Genomic DNA, 14086 nt, shown 5'->3' with positions numbered 1-14086 from the left:
AGAACTTTCCGCAAAAACAAAGAAAAATGAGAACCTCCCGTCAGTACTGCAAGCTGTGCTTCGTCCCAATGTCGTCAGGTCCATACAAAAGAATCAATTTAATCAGCTATCCCTGAACACTCGAAATCCGTAACTAACATTCTCGCACTTCTTTTTGTTTCCACACTTTCCAGACGCCGAACTGGCCGATCTGTCGTGAATCTTCAGCGAGGTCACGTGCGACTTCCGGTCGGACCAATTGCCCACGCCTGAGTTTTTTTCAGTTGCACCAGCCCGTTTCCAACATCATTCAGCACAAGGCTGGCAGCAGTTTATCGTCGTCTCGATCGCTTGTTCAAACAACCAACAAGAGTTGCTGGAGCGCACGACATGGAGGACGGCTCGGACGAGCATCTGCAGATGTTCAACATTGTTGACTCGACGAACGAAACCATGTCGGCGGAATCTACCCCACGGACACCTCGAGGGAAACGAATCTTGCTTATCTAATAACCGTTCTTTACAAATCCTCAGGAAATGGCGGCCAATCTCAGTGTTGCCAGAATATTGACGCGTACGCGAACCTTATCGACTCATCCTGCAAGACGCGCTGGGCTGGTGACGTCGCGGTTGGTAACCTGAACCTAGCCTACGCCTAGCTGTATGGCTTCCGGCAACCACAGCCAGACAGGGTGGCCAGCTAATGACGTTCGTCTAACAGATGTGAGACTGATAAAGAAATCGGCAGAATTCGGGAAACAGTGAAGCCGAACTAAAAAATTACTAAAAAGTGAACGATTTTGCTTTTAATATTGTATGCCATTCGAATAAAAAAATTCCATTCATTGATTTTTTTTAGTACTGCTTAACCGACTTCCGTATCGTGCGTATGGTGCATCAGAAACCAAATGAATGTGCGATGAACAAGAATGAAGGAATTTGACGCGATTTGGTTCAAATCGCGAAGTGTCATCCCCCTCGTTTTTATGTTTCATTTGCTATTGTTTCTTAAACGCCCTCTACCTTTTTATTTGTTTACCTTCCCGTTTTTGGTAGCTCTTTTTGATACTTAGAATGCAAACTTGCGTTTCCTAAACCAACCGATCGATTGCAATCATTGAGTTTCTAGTACCTCTCGATGAACTAAACTAACATAAACTACGTTGTTAATCGCCATTCAAGTGGCATTACTCTGTTTCCACTAATTTTAAATTGCATAGGGGCAGTGGGGGCAGAATGGGCCACCCTTGGTTTTGGGCTTTAGAATGGATTTAGACCAACTGTAAGGCAAGGGTCTTATAAAGGACGTCAAATAACATCACCACACCGAAAACGACGTTTGAATTCATTGTATTTTTCGAATTATGAGCAAAAATGTAAATTTATTGACAAAACCACGCAAATGTTGTTTATTTCGAGGTTCTTAAATAAGCTTTCTCGAAAGTTAGATTGTTTGAAAAAGTTTGTTCAATGTTTATAATGTTACCAGGAGCTATTACGAAGGTAATCAAACAACAACGGAACCTTCAAATCATTTAGAGGCTTGGTGGTGGAAGTGTTAAATTAAAATCCACTTGGGGGCAGAATGGACCACCCTTTTCCTGCCTTATAAAAACAATCAAAAGCTGGGTGCAGAATAGTTGTCCGCAAAGCGGCCTCAATTTAGAACTGTCAATGCGGAACCAATTTACTGTTCGCAAAATAATACCAAGAAGTGGCAAGTATTGTGATCGATCTATAATTTATTTTGTCAGGAATAAAAAAAGTCGATGGCGTCGAGCTATTAAGGTATTCGAAGTCAAAACATCTTAAGAAGAGGGTTGAAATCGAGATTGGCATGATTCGTTGCTAATATTTCAAAATCGCTATGTCTCACGCAAAACCCATGTTTATGACCCTTTTTGAAATGTTAGCGACGAATTATCAATAACTATGAATGGTACCTACCAAATAATATTGGATAATCTTGCTCCGATATTATCACTGCACATCAAAAATACATAATCTCGGAACTTCCATTTGGTTGCTCTTCTGGTTCACGAAATTCCACCCACTTTTGACACAATTTTTCATCACGTGGAAAACAAAAAAAGGCCTCTTTTGGCCGCCCATTGTTTAGTATACGAAGAAAAAAGTAGGATGCACTTAATTTTTCATCGAAAACATCAACATCAACAGATCCAAAATGTTTCAAATCAATTCACTTCAGCAGCAAAAAATATGCCACGCTTGAGCTTGAACATAGCCTTCTACTTTGTTTATGTTTACAGCTGTATTGCTGTTGTATTAGTGGGGAGCAGTGGGGAGCTTTCGAAAATCACGTTACGCATTCTGTCTTTTCAGCACCCAGATCAAAAGTTATGAAATTTTGGTTAAATGGATTATGTCGCTCCTGGTAGGTTCACAAATCACGTTTAATGCAACATTAGTTGATTTTTTAGTTGTTTTGATGCTTATTTGTAAAAATAGTGTCTTATTTCAACATATTAAAACTATTTTCAAAAATGTTTGTTTTGGTAAGTGACTATTTTCATAAAAGTGGTCAAACTTCATGGAAACTATGTTATTAAGGTCCCTTAAGTCATTTATTATCTCCCTTCAACGTTTTATTAGACAAAATAGATTGTTTTCTAAGGTGGCCCATTCTGCCCCGCAGGGTGGTCCATTCTGCCCCGCACCCTGGAAATGTAGTCGAAAAACATTTTTTTAAATTGCATAAAAAATAGTTTTTAGCTAAAATTTTTCACCAACCAAGTATACAATATTGAAGGGAACATCCCAAAGCATAAGCCTACTACACTGAATTCATAAATTTGTATGTTTTTCTATGGTTTTTGGCGTATTTTACTTAGGCGGGCCATTCTGCCCCCCTGTCCCTACTAGCAGCACCTAGCAGGGCGGTAAAAATATCAAACTATCAGCAACTCGATTATCAAGCATCGTTAATCAAGCCTGATAATCATGCCCTAAATATAGCAGATCTTCTTTCGTCATTGATACTTTTATTTAGTTTTGAAATTTTTTAATCTTTTGAATTTTTGAAACTTTAGTAATTTTTCAAATTTTTATTTTTTTTTTAAATTTGTAAATTTTTAATTTTTTTTAAATTTGTAAATTTTGGAAGTTTTTGAAATTTTTGAAATTTAATTTTTTTGTAAAATTTTAGAAATTTTAGAATTTTTCTGTATTTTTTTTAAATATTTGAATTTTTTGAATTTTTTAAAACATTTGAATTTTTTTAAAAAATTAAATTTTTTGATTTTTTTTTAAATTTATTTTTTTTGAAATTTTTAAAAACTTTGAAACTTTAGAAATATTTAAAACCTTCAAATTTTTGAAATTTTAGAAGTTTTTTAAATTTTTTAAAAATTTTGAAATTTTTAAAAATTTTAAAATTTTTGAAATTTTTAAAATTTTTGATTTTTTTTAATTTTTTAAAATTTTTAAATTTTTTAAAATTTTAAATTTTTTTTTTGTTTATTTGAAATTTTTAATTTTTGAGATTTTTAAAAAATTTGGAAATTTTTTGATTTTTTTGAAATTTTTGAAATTTTCTGTTTTGTTTGAATTTTTGTAAAATTTTGAATTTTTCAACCTTTTTAAATTGTTTTAAAAATTTTGGAACTTTTGAAATTCTTAAAACTTTTGAAATTTTTAAAATTTGAATTTTTTTTTTAACTTTTGAAATTTTCTGATTTTTTTGAAATTTTTGTTTATTTTTGAAATTTTTAAATTTTTTGAAGCTCTTAAATTTTTTGAAATCTTTTTAAAACTTATGGAATTTTTTGAATTTTTGAAATTTTTGAAATTTGTCGAATTTTTAAAAATTTTGAAATTTTTAAAATTGTTGAAATTTTTAAATTTTTGAAACTTTTGAAATTTTTTGAAATTTTTTAAATTCTATTTTTTTTTTAAATTTTTAAATTTTTAATTTTTTAAATTTTTTTGGAATTTTTTAATTGAAATTTATTACATTCTTAAAATAAAGCAGAACAATTGTTTTCAATGTTTTCATACATTTATTTCATACAATGCAAAAATAAAATACAGAAATAAAATACATTTCATTCATAATAACAAATCTCCAGTCAAAGGCCTCTCCGTCCCAGCTCCCAGCTCCGTCAGTATCGTCCAGTCCAGTCCAGAAATTCGGCATCTGAAATGAAAAAAACATTACATTTGTAATTATTTGTAATAAATTATTTGTTAACGATCTCAAAACTTACTTTACTAATCCATCCAATATTCATCGCATTTAATCATCATCGTCATCGTCATCAATCGTCATCTTTAATTGCTAAAAACGCTCCTAACAAGAAACAGCTCATGAAACGAGAAAAAACATTAAACAATTCAAACAAAAACAAGCAAACAAATAACCGCGCAACACATCGAACCACAAAACAAATGGCGCAACCACATCGAAAATTTTGAATACCGCAATCGCAGCAACCAGGGCAAAGAATTTGAACCAAAATTTTGACAGGAGTAACACCAAAAATATTTTATGTTTTTTGAATTTTGTATGGGAAGTTCCGGAACAGATTCTGGGGAATCTTTTACCAGAACCGTATAAAAAGTCGGGATTGAGGCGGATGCCTCAACTGTAAACTCCTGAACCTGGGCTTCATCTGAAAAACGGACATTTTTTTTAGAATTTAGGACTACCTTTAAATTTGGTTGTTCCGGAACTTCCTCCAAACTAATTTTGCGAACATAACGTTCTGGCGGTTCCAAGATGGAAGCCGCCGCAGGTTCCGAACATTCAACTGAATCGATTACCGTTGATTCCTCAACCGGATCCACCGGTCTTTCGGAATTTTCCAAAGAATCGTCGTTTAAATTTTGCTCCGTGACCGGTGGATCCGGTATCGGAGCAACGGTAATCTCATCGATTTGGCCCTCGATTCCCCCTGAAATAGACAAATCATTCAAAGTAGAATTTTGATCTACGAGCGGTTCCGGAATTGGAACCGCCGCAGTATTGTCCAAAGAGTTATTTAAAGGAAAAGGAATTTCAATTACCACCGGGGCTTCCGGAACCGGATCCGCCGGTTCATCGGAATGGTCAAAACAAGAGTCAGTTAAATTTTGTTCCAGAACCGGCGGATCCGGTTCCGGAATTCCCCCCGCCGAGTCATCACCCCCGTCAACCCGTCCGCCACCCGCAACCCGGTCAACGTCAGCTTCGTCCGTACGCGGAGTGGCCAACTCCTCGACCGTACTGGCCTCTTCGGCGGCCGCAGCGGCCTTTCGCCCTTTACGGCGAGACATTTTCGCACCCATTTCTCCGGCTATCTGAAATGAGAAAAAGAGAGAGAGAAATTAGTAAGTGCGTCTAACCTCACCAACGTCCCAAGCGGGTATGGCTGAACAGGGGGTCTGCACTTGACCTACACACCTTTCAGCTTGTTATTTTCTCGTAACTATGGCTACCATGGTTACGCGAGTCGTCCTTGGCGATCGTTGTTTTTTTTTCGCGACCAAAATGGTCGGCTCCTGCGATCAACGCGAAAAAAATTTGTTTGGGTGGCTGTCAAAAATTGACGACCTGAACCTGAAGCGATGCAACTGGACGAACGGCTCGAAGCGGCCGACAATCTGAACGAAATGATCCTCGTCCATCGATCGTACATTGGGACCATCTACGATCACTCGTTCCAGACGGACGACAGCAAACCCTTCCGCGAGGGCGTCATCCGGCTGCTCAACCTGGTCCACATCGTGCGGGACGAGTGGAACAGCAACGTGCTGTACGTGGAGATGGACGCCCGCGGGTACATCGAGGACAACAGCATGATCGGAGACTTTATCGCGAACGCCCAGGTCGGAATGCTGGAGACGACGTACTGCAAGTGCCACCAGCAGCTGGCGGAGTTGCTGAATCGGGAGGTTTATGCGAAGCGGAAGATGCATCGTAAGTTTGTTACTTGCTTCACAAAAAGAAGTACTCAAATCCTACTTTACTTACAGTGGCCGCCCTGGCAGACGCCTTCAGCTACAACGTTCCTCACTAAACATCTCGTAACGGTAAGTAAAACCCGTTTATTGGAATCTTTTTCCAGTTTATTTATTCTTAGCGTGTTATCACCATCCTTTGATTAAATACAATGTTAATCCTCAAATCTACGGACTTACTTAAAGTAACAAGAAATGAGAACCTCCCCCTCCACCCCTTCAGTACTGCAAGCTGCGCTTCGTCCCGATGTCGTCTAGGATCTGCCGCAGCTCCTCGTCCTCGAAGCGGCCCTCCAGCGACGGAATCAGCGCCTTCGCCTCCTCGGGCGCTTCCGGGCACAGGTTCCCGAGTGCGGCCAGCTCGAACTTGTGCAGCTTCTTGGACATGAGCAGGTTGCGCACGCTCGCGATCGTCTCCTTGTTCTTGAACTTGCGGAACAGGCCCGTGTAGTTGTACGTCTTGAGGAACACGTCGGAAAACTCTTGCTCCTCCTCGGACGACTCGTTCTGGTTCTTGCGGTGCTCGAGCAGCATGTGCACCTCGCTGATGAGCAGCGTTTCGGCGTTCTCGAACTCTGCAGAAAAGAATCAAGATTCAAGAGAGGACCGCTTTCACACTAGTTGGAATGTTTACCTTTGGGAAACTGCAAATCGGCGGCGTCCTCCTCAACCAAATCGACGGGATTGTAACCGGCCATTGTGAAATTAACTTGTTTTGTTTTGTTAGACTGTTGGAAAACCTTAAATCGCTTTTAAAATTGCTTTTATTTTTTGAATTTGAAGACAAAATTTAAGACGCGCGCTTCAAAATTTCCGTCTAAACTGTTTTTGACAGTTGTCACTGTTTTGACATTTGCCAAGCGGTTTCTTTTTCGAAAAGATGAAGCAGTGGCGTTCAGGGTAAACATTTCAAAGGGGGGATTACACCGCAATTCAAGATGTAAACTTACGTCAAAAACAACCCCCTGGCACCACTGTAAATGGCTAGAACGTTTGACAGTCACCAAAACCTCGAAGAGCCCACGTCAGGGATGCCACATTTGAAGATTTTCGAGCACAGGCTCAATGCTCAAACGTATTGTTTTGCCATGTTATTCGATGATTTTTAATTAAATAAATTACTCACGAGAAAGATAACAATGTTTTGCTTCTTTTGCCAAAAACCGATTTGTAAAATATTATTTTGCCATCAAGTTAAACTCATTTGCGTTTTTGTGATGTGCCCGAAAATCTTCAAAATCTGGCATGCCTGGCCCACGTAGTAGTATTAGTGAAGAGCCCACGTTGTTTATCGTGGGCTCTTCACTAATACTACTGCGTGGGCTCTGTGAGTGTAGCAGTATTGGTGTTGTCTGTTTGTTTACACCAAATTTTCAAGAAACATCTCTTTTTGTGTGTGCAAATCTGTTACGAAAAAAGATGAGAACTGTTGCTTCCGATTGACCGGGAAGATTTGCCGGGTAGTACTGGACCGGGGACTGGCCAAGTCCCGCTGTTGATCCTTCCGAACAACTCGCTGCAATCTCCGGCAGGGAGTAACCGACCAAGTGCAGAAACATCCTGGCCAACTCCCGCTGTCGACTCGCACAGAGAATCGAAGGAATCGCGTGCTTGTGTAGAATCCGACCTTTCGTGGACTCACAAGAAGTTCATCGCGAAGTGGTCCGAACAAATCTGAACTTTGAACTTGCAAAACCGTCTTCATCGCCACTTCGCGGGGCATTTATCCATAGTCTCTGGCGGATAGGGTCCTTCGGGAACTTGCGTTTGGAAATCCGTCCCGTGTCCCGTGCCGTTATTTTTTCATGGAAATCATTTCAACATTATGAAATAATGCCTTTTTCTACCACGCGGTTTGTTTATTTTCAAATTTTGACAGCAAATGCGTTCTTCATCTTCTTTGTCGTCTTCATGTTCGCGTCGAACATTTAGGTTTCATAAACATGGCCGTCGTGACAGAGGGCTGGTCAAAAACAAAGACAATGACTTTTATATCCCGCCGTTTGACTTGTCGGCTGGGGTCATCCCGCCAAACAAATCCTAGCAAACTCTGGGTTGAGAACAGGCATGCCAGATTTTGAAGATTTTCGGGCACATCACAAAAACGCAAATGAGTTTAACTTGATGGCAAAATAATATTTTACAAATCTGTTTTTGGCAAGAGAAGCAAAACATTGTTATCTTCTTCGTGAGTAATTCATTTAATTGAAAATCATCGAATAACATGGCAAAACAATACGTTTGAGCATTGAGCCTGTGCTCGAAAATCTTCAAATGTGGCATCCCTGGTTGAGAAGCGCAAAAACCTGTCAATATTTTTTCTGTGTTTGGCAGAAGTAGTGGAGTTTTCGAAAAAACTATTTTCTGGCCAAAAAAGAACCTGTTCTGGTTTTGTAGGGGGTTTTGCCGTTGAGAGTTCAACCAAGTGTCGTAGCGCTAAGGTTTGTTGTTAGAGTTTTCGTTTATTTAAATATATTTTCAACAATTTGCTCATTTTTGTTCACAGGCCGGCAAAAATCAAAATGTAAAATTACCCGGAACTATACTGTGAAACTGTGAAAAGAAGATTATTTTGGGGCTGAGAGGCGAAAGGAAATGTTATTTTTGCATCTGAAGATTGCATTTCGTTCGTGAAGCAAAATGGTCGTTGTACAAGTGTACAAATCTAAAAAAAAATTATACTTTGTTGCAATGCTTGAAAATAAAAAAAACTATTCAATGTCTTTTATTGGGCTGCCGCCCACACAAAAACACGAGCGGATGAAATTTACGGACTTGCTAACAATTTATTTTTACTGTAAAAATAAATAGGGACGAAGTTTTTAAAAACTCGAACGCGATTCATCCATGGGTTTTGAATCATGTTAATTATTGGGGTTTAACGAATTTCTTCGTTGAATCACTTAGGTTTCAGGATAATTAGATTATGAAAAGGTGTTACAACGCTTTTACATACCGTCATCAGGGGTGAGATTGGGCCATACAAATTTATGCATTGAAGAATGACCTAACTTTACCCTCGACCCAATGTCACCCCTGATGACGGTAGGAGATCATGAATAAAAAAACAATTTAAAAAGCATCTGATGTGTTTTGTGTTATATTTTGAGGATCTAATAAATTACTACAAACATTCTTTGTTAATTTTCTGTCAAATCACTTTTAAACTTGTTGCATACTTTCTAAATCATGTCGGACAGTTACTCTCACATTTAGAATGCAACTAATCCCTCAGTCTGGTCAGCCCCAAACCAATAGTCTTTGGGGCCAAACCCTTTGCATTTCACATTTTAGTTCCAGGTTATTTTGCGTTTCGATTTTTGCTGGCCTGTGAACCAAAATGAGCAAATTATTGAAAATAAATTAAAAAAAAAAACAAAAGCTAACCACAAACCTTAGCGCTACGACACTTGGTTGAACTCTCAACGGCAAAACCCCCTACAAAACCAGAACAGGTTCTTTTTTGGCCAGAAAATAGTTTTTTCGAAAACTCCACTACTTCTGCCAAACACAGAAAAAATATTGACAAGTTTTTGCGCTTCGCAACCCAGAGTTTACTAGGATTTGTTTGGCGGGATGACCCCAGCCGACAAGTCAAACGGCGGGATATAAAAGTCATTGTTTTTGTTTTTGACATAAGTTTACATGAAGAATTACGCTAATTCAAAATTACTCTGATTTAAAAAAAAACTACTGTTAAAATCAATGCACGCATATCCAAAATCCCTCAGATAACTCATCCTTTGCCTGCTTTTTCTGTCATGATGAAAAAACGAATCAATCAATCAAACAACCTTCAAAACGATCGTTACTCTGTTACTTCAAAAACGCACGTTCAAAATCACTCAGTTTTCGTCAAAACCGATCCTACTCAGAAATGAGTAAAGAGGGCATATGTCAGATTTCAGTGAATTTAACTCAGAATTCCACGAAAACTGAGTGATATCCTCCCAGATCTGAGTTAAATTCACTCAAATTAGACAGATGCCCCCTTTACTCATTTCTGAGTGGGGCCGGTTTTGACGAACACTGAGTGGTTTTAAACCAGGGGTGCCCAAAGTATGGCCCGCGGGCCAAACGTGGCCCGCGAGGTGATATTTTGTGGCCCGCGGACCCATTTTGAATGATCATGTAAAATGGCCCGTTGGCCACTTGTAAAGTGATTTTATACTTTTTCAAAATTATGGTTTATTTTAAGCTTTTATATGCTAATCTTTTTTATTTTTTTTGTTAATAAAAAAAACTTATGATTTATCAATATTTTGATCCCCACTTTAGGATACAAATAATATATTCAAAATATTTTATAATTAAGGGTGCACAGCAACAAAAGATGTTGCTGTCTTCTTATTCCAAAATTGTCAAACTTATGGACCCAATCCTGCAACTACGGGTTTGTAAAATTTGTGAAACTTTGTTGTAAATTTCTTTGTGGACAGAATTTTAGGGGAGAAAAGCAAAAAAATTTTCGATGGTACCCGTAGTTTTGAAGATACTAAAATGTCTGCAACAAAAATCTGGGTGCAAAAGTTCTGGTTGCTGTGCACCGTTAAAACAATTTCACACATTTCAATGTGAGTGAAACTAAAAAATGTCGTCAAAACTTTCATCAAACATTTTTAGAAATATCAAAAAGACGTTCAAGTTTGACTTAGGTAGAATTCTGTAATAGTTGCAAAAATACAAGTTTTCTTTATTAATTTGCAAGTCACCCTCAAACTTACATTGCACTTCATTAGGGATTCGAACTCATTACAGTTAGATAACGAATCTGATTGACTATTAACTGATTCAGGCAGACAAAATGTGGAAATCGAAGGATCAAGTTTGCAGCAAATATTTTACAAAGCTTTTGTCGATCAACCTACCCCTTCACCATTATTAAAAAATTGACTCGAAAAACCAGGAACAAAAATATATTTTCAAAAAACTTACAAAAAATAAAATTTAAGAGCATTCAGCCAAACTTAACTTATAGAAGAATTGTTCAGCATGTAATGTCACCACAATTTTCGATATATAAAAACATTTTTTTTTTTTTGAAAACACAAGTACATTCAGCTAAGAACTTCTTTTTTTCAAATATCAGAAACAACAATACCGATAGAAACTCGTTATTTAATGGTTTCTATTATTTTGAAAATATTTTTTTTTAAATAACAGAAATGTCCGATAATTTACATTAAAATAACGTAATTTTTTTTAACAACCTTTTTTTTTGTAAATTTGGCCCGCAAGCTCATTTGAGCTTCAAATTTGGCCCGGCCTTCAAAAACTTTGAGCACCCCTGTTTTAAACGTACGTGTTTGACAAAAACTAAATTATTTTGGATGAGAGTGAACGTAGCAAAACAGATTGTTCGGATTTTTCCTCTTTTGGATGGTTGAATAATAATTGATATTTAAATGATTCATATCTTCTGATAAGTTTAGAGATAATTCCAAGGAGGATTCGCTAATTCACATACAATCTTGCATACAATGACAAAAAATACCCAAGTAACCATCCAGCACTAAAAGAAATCATAAATTAGTTGGTAAACAGCATTCAGCTAGCCTGTCATAAAACAGCTAAGGTTTTTGCAAATCAGCTCTAAATCAACTGCTCTAAGAAAAGCAGAATTAGAGCTGATTTACAGCGGTCACTAGCAACACTGTTTTTATTTTTTTTAAATCTGGCATCACGTCTGTCATTTTGAGTGAGAGTGAGAGAGAGTGAGCGGGAAGGAAAACAAATCAATACAAAGCTCTCGCTCACTCGTAGTGAAATCAACATGGAAATATCAGAACTGGGAAAATCTGGACTCCTTTTTTTACTATTTTAGTAAGTTTAACACAAGATAATTAGTTTTGCATAACTGCATGATAAATAAACACATATTTTTCAGGAATCAACAGCTGTATAATGGAATTCCAACATTTCAACGACGGCGAGGAAACACCGCCTGTTGAAATCAGAATCTGGCATTGGCAGATACGACGATCCACGAATTCTACGCTGAATTGTCCGGATTTGGAGGACACTTCGTGGTGCCCCAGATGCATTTACGAAAGCGAGTTCCGTGTTTTAAGTTTGTGATAATTTAACTGTGCGATGCGAGGTGCGACGTTTGATATTTATCAATAAAAAATGGTTTTGAGCCTAAATCCAATTAAGTTTTGTTTTTCTCTCAAAGAAATATATTTACATTTGTATCCGAAGGGCGGACATTTTTACAAAGGTTTGGTTTCGAGTGATTTGCTAGAGGATGTAACGGCAATTGAAGCTGTGAAATCACACTAGTTAAACATTTCCCAAACAGGCGTGACAACACGGGCGCAGGAACCATCAACAATTATCGAAGATCACCTCTGGTATCTGGCATCACATCCCCAACAAAGTAAATTCAATAAAAAAAATGCCTCTCCGCTCGGACAGCTGAGTTGGTAAAGTGGGAAAACAAACTAAAAATAGAATTGAGAGAGAATGTGAGAGAGCAATATTTTTGCCTCTCTCAACTTTGTTGTCATTTTGCAGGGGTGGAACAACAACAGTAGGGGCCAGCTGGAAATCAGAAATATAAAGTCCAAACTCAGCTGCAAATCGGCTGGAAAAGCGCTTTTGATGCAGATGTCAAAACACTTTCGCATTAGCTCGCAGCTGTAAAAGCGCTTTTAGTGCTGAACAGTGATTTGTTTTAGTGCAGGATGGTTACTCGGGATAGCATAATCTGGGTGGAACAGCACAATTCGTACAATGGTGAAAGACTAAAACTTAGCATTGTGTAATTTTTGGTAACAGTGCACAAATGACATTCACTTTGACATTTGTACACCTTCTTTATGATGGTTCATGGACATTGATCCGTTTATTTAGAGGGCTTTTGTTAATTTGATTTGGTTAACCGCGGTGGATTTTCTTGAAATAATTCGAACTGTCAAAAATCCACCAAAACATCTACCACATTGATCACACAAAAAACTGTGGTAGAAAAATATCCACCGGTAGATCCTTTGGTGGATTTTTGACAGTTCGAAATATTTCAAGAAAATCCACCGCGGTTAACCAAATCAAATTAACAAAAGCCCTTAGATTTATAATGAAATATTTCATAAAACAGATTATATTGGGTGGGATCCACGGTGGGATCAATATATTAACGAAATGCCGATGTACTGAACATTTATTTTGATGTATTAATAGTATATTGACTCTTCGGTCGAAGAAATAGATCTCTTCTGGAGCAACATTTCAAAGGGACGGTACGACGCGAGGTACGACGTCATCGGTACGACATTGCTATCGAGAAATTAAAAATGAGAGTGTGTGCGTGCAACATGGAGTTAAACTTTTCGAAGTACCATGGAAACCTTCACAGCAGCTGCACAGAAAGTTTAACTCCATGTTGCACACACTCTCACTTTTAATTTCTCGATTACGGCCTTTCTTCCCATTAAACCCATTCCCATTGAAGCTCCCCATTGAACGACCGAATTTCAAAAACTATTTAATTTTCAGTCGATTCATCATGGAACCACTAATCAGCACACCACTTCCAACGTACTGCGAACACTACGAGCCCCTTTTGGTAGAAGAGATCGCCCTGGCCCGCCATCCCAGCACCGTGCATTACGGCAAATGCGCCCTCGTTGGATATCTTCGCCCAAATGTTCTAGAGTCGCTGGCGATTCCCAGTTTGCCAGAGTAAAAATTTAATTATTTGAAAATTTGTCTTCAAATTAACATTAAACCTATTTTCTAGAAATCTTCAACTTCCGGATGGCGCCACCCAGGTCGCGCTGAGCTTCGGCAACTATTACGGGTCCATTCCTCGCAACTGCACGGTGCGCGTTTTTGGAAGTGTCCAGCTTAAGGGACCGCCGGAATCGCCGCTGACTAGTGCTAGAGATCTGGTTGCTTCTGTGAAGGAAATGAGAGCGGATTTGGTTGCAAAGGGGGGAAATGAGCTGGAAATTGAGCGAACTTTGCAAACGATTGTTGAGGCGATGGCACGGGATTACAGTCCGTTTGTGGAAGTTCAGGGATGTGAGAAGATTGAGCGCGCGAAGGAGTTGATTGGTTGCAATTTGAGGCTGAAAAGGATTAATAAGAAGTTGGAATCACGGTTGGACGCGATGGCCAGGGAAATGTTTGATTGTTGAGTGAGGAA

At 38.3% G+C, this 14086-nt stretch overlaps 4 protein-coding genes and 1 long non-coding RNA gene across 6 annotated transcripts; 2 read left to right on the top strand and 3 right to left on the bottom strand.

Moving 5' to 3' along the window:
• Positions 1 to 22: 22 nt before the first annotated feature.
• LOC120412936 (DNA-directed RNA polymerase II subunit Rpb4) lies at positions 23 to 6734 on the bottom strand. Its single transcript, XM_039573573.2, has 3 exons — positions 6572 to 6734; positions 6156 to 6512; positions 23 to 39 (listed from the first exon to the last, which is right to left on the bottom strand). The coding sequence occupies exons 1-2, from the start codon at positions 6633 to 6635 to the stop codon at positions 6157 to 6159; spliced, it is 420 nt and encodes a 139-aa protein (XP_039429507.1). The 5' UTR covers positions 6636 to 6734; the 3' UTR covers positions 23 to 39; position 6156.
• On the bottom strand, positions 3985 to 5498 carry LOC128093541 (uncharacterized). Of its 2 annotated transcripts, XM_052710774.1 has the most exons (3): positions 5381 to 5498; positions 4206 to 5277; positions 3985 to 4135 (listed from the first exon to the last, which is right to left on the bottom strand). In XM_052710774.1, the coding sequence occupies exon 2, from the start codon at positions 5263 to 5265 to the stop codon at positions 4333 to 4335; it is 933 nt and encodes a 310-aa protein (XP_052566734.1). In that variant the 5' UTR covers positions 5266 to 5277; positions 5381 to 5498; the 3' UTR covers positions 3985 to 4135; positions 4206 to 4332. The 2 variants fall into 2 exon arrangements, with proteins under 2 accessions (XP_052566734.1, XP_052566733.1); XM_052710773.1 differs by lacking the exon at positions 5381 to 5498 and having other exon boundaries at positions 4206 to 5367.
• Positions 5525 to 6059, top strand: LOC120412937 (uncharacterized). Its single transcript, XM_039573574.2, has 2 exons — positions 5525 to 5896; positions 5953 to 6059. The coding sequence occupies exons 1-2, from the start codon at positions 5545 to 5547 to the stop codon at positions 5994 to 5996; spliced, it is 396 nt and encodes a 131-aa protein (XP_039429508.1). The 5' UTR covers positions 5525 to 5544; the 3' UTR covers positions 5997 to 6059.
• Positions 6735 to 9024: 2290 nt separating the features above from the next.
• LOC128093543 (uncharacterized) lies at positions 9025 to 9466 on the bottom strand. The gene is made up of 2 exons (XR_008212572.1): positions 9332 to 9466; positions 9025 to 9265 (listed from the first exon to the last, which is right to left on the bottom strand). It is a non-coding gene; the product is annotated as an uncharacterized LOC128093543 (long non-coding RNA).
• A 3978-nt stretch (positions 9467 to 13444) lies between these two features.
• Positions 13445 to 14078, top strand: LOC120412966 (uncharacterized). Its single transcript, XM_039573614.2, has 2 exons — positions 13445 to 13620; positions 13679 to 14078. The coding sequence occupies exons 1-2, from the start codon at positions 13445 to 13447 to the stop codon at positions 14076 to 14078; spliced, it is 576 nt and encodes a 191-aa protein (XP_039429548.1).
• Positions 14079 to 14086: the final 8 nt, after the last annotated feature.

This window comes from Culex pipiens, chromosome 3 (genome assembly GCF_016801865.2).
Source record: "Culex pipiens pallens isolate TS chromosome 3, TS_CPP_V2, whole genome shotgun sequence".
NCBI lineage: Eukaryota > Metazoa > Arthropoda > Insecta > Diptera > Culicidae > Culex > Culex pipiens.
This window is presented reverse-complemented; position numbering and strand designations above follow the sequence as displayed.

Bases quoted from the DNA above. Each gene is read 5' to 3' on its own strand.
- LOC120412936 (XM_039573573.2), bottom strand. From the start codon at position 6,635: ATGGCCGGTTACAATCCCGTCGATTTGGTTGAGGAGGACGCCGCCGAT. The intron at 6,513-6,571 runs GTAAACATTCCA...TCTTTTCTGCAG, and splicing joins CGATTTGCAGTTTCCCAAAG to AGTTCGAGAACGCCGAAACG.
- LOC128093541 (XM_052710774.1), bottom strand. From the start codon at position 5,265: ATGGGTGCGAAAATGTCTCGCCGTAAAGGGCGAAAGGCCGCTGCGGCC.
- LOC120412966 (XM_039573614.2), top strand. From the start codon at position 13,445: ATGGAACCACTAATCAGCACACCACTTCCAACGTACTGCGAACACTAC. The intron at 13,621-13,678 runs GTAAAAATTTAA...CCTATTTTCTAG, and splicing joins GCGATTCCCAGTTTGCCAGA to AAATCTTCAACTTCCGGATG.
- LOC120412937 (XM_039573574.2), top strand. From the start codon at position 5,545: ATGCAACTGGACGAACGGCTCGAAGCGGCCGACAATCTGAACGAAATG. The intron at 5,897-5,952 runs GTAAGTTTGTTA...CTTTACTTACAG, and splicing joins TGCGAAGCGGAAGATGCATC to TGGCCGCCCTGGCAGACGCC.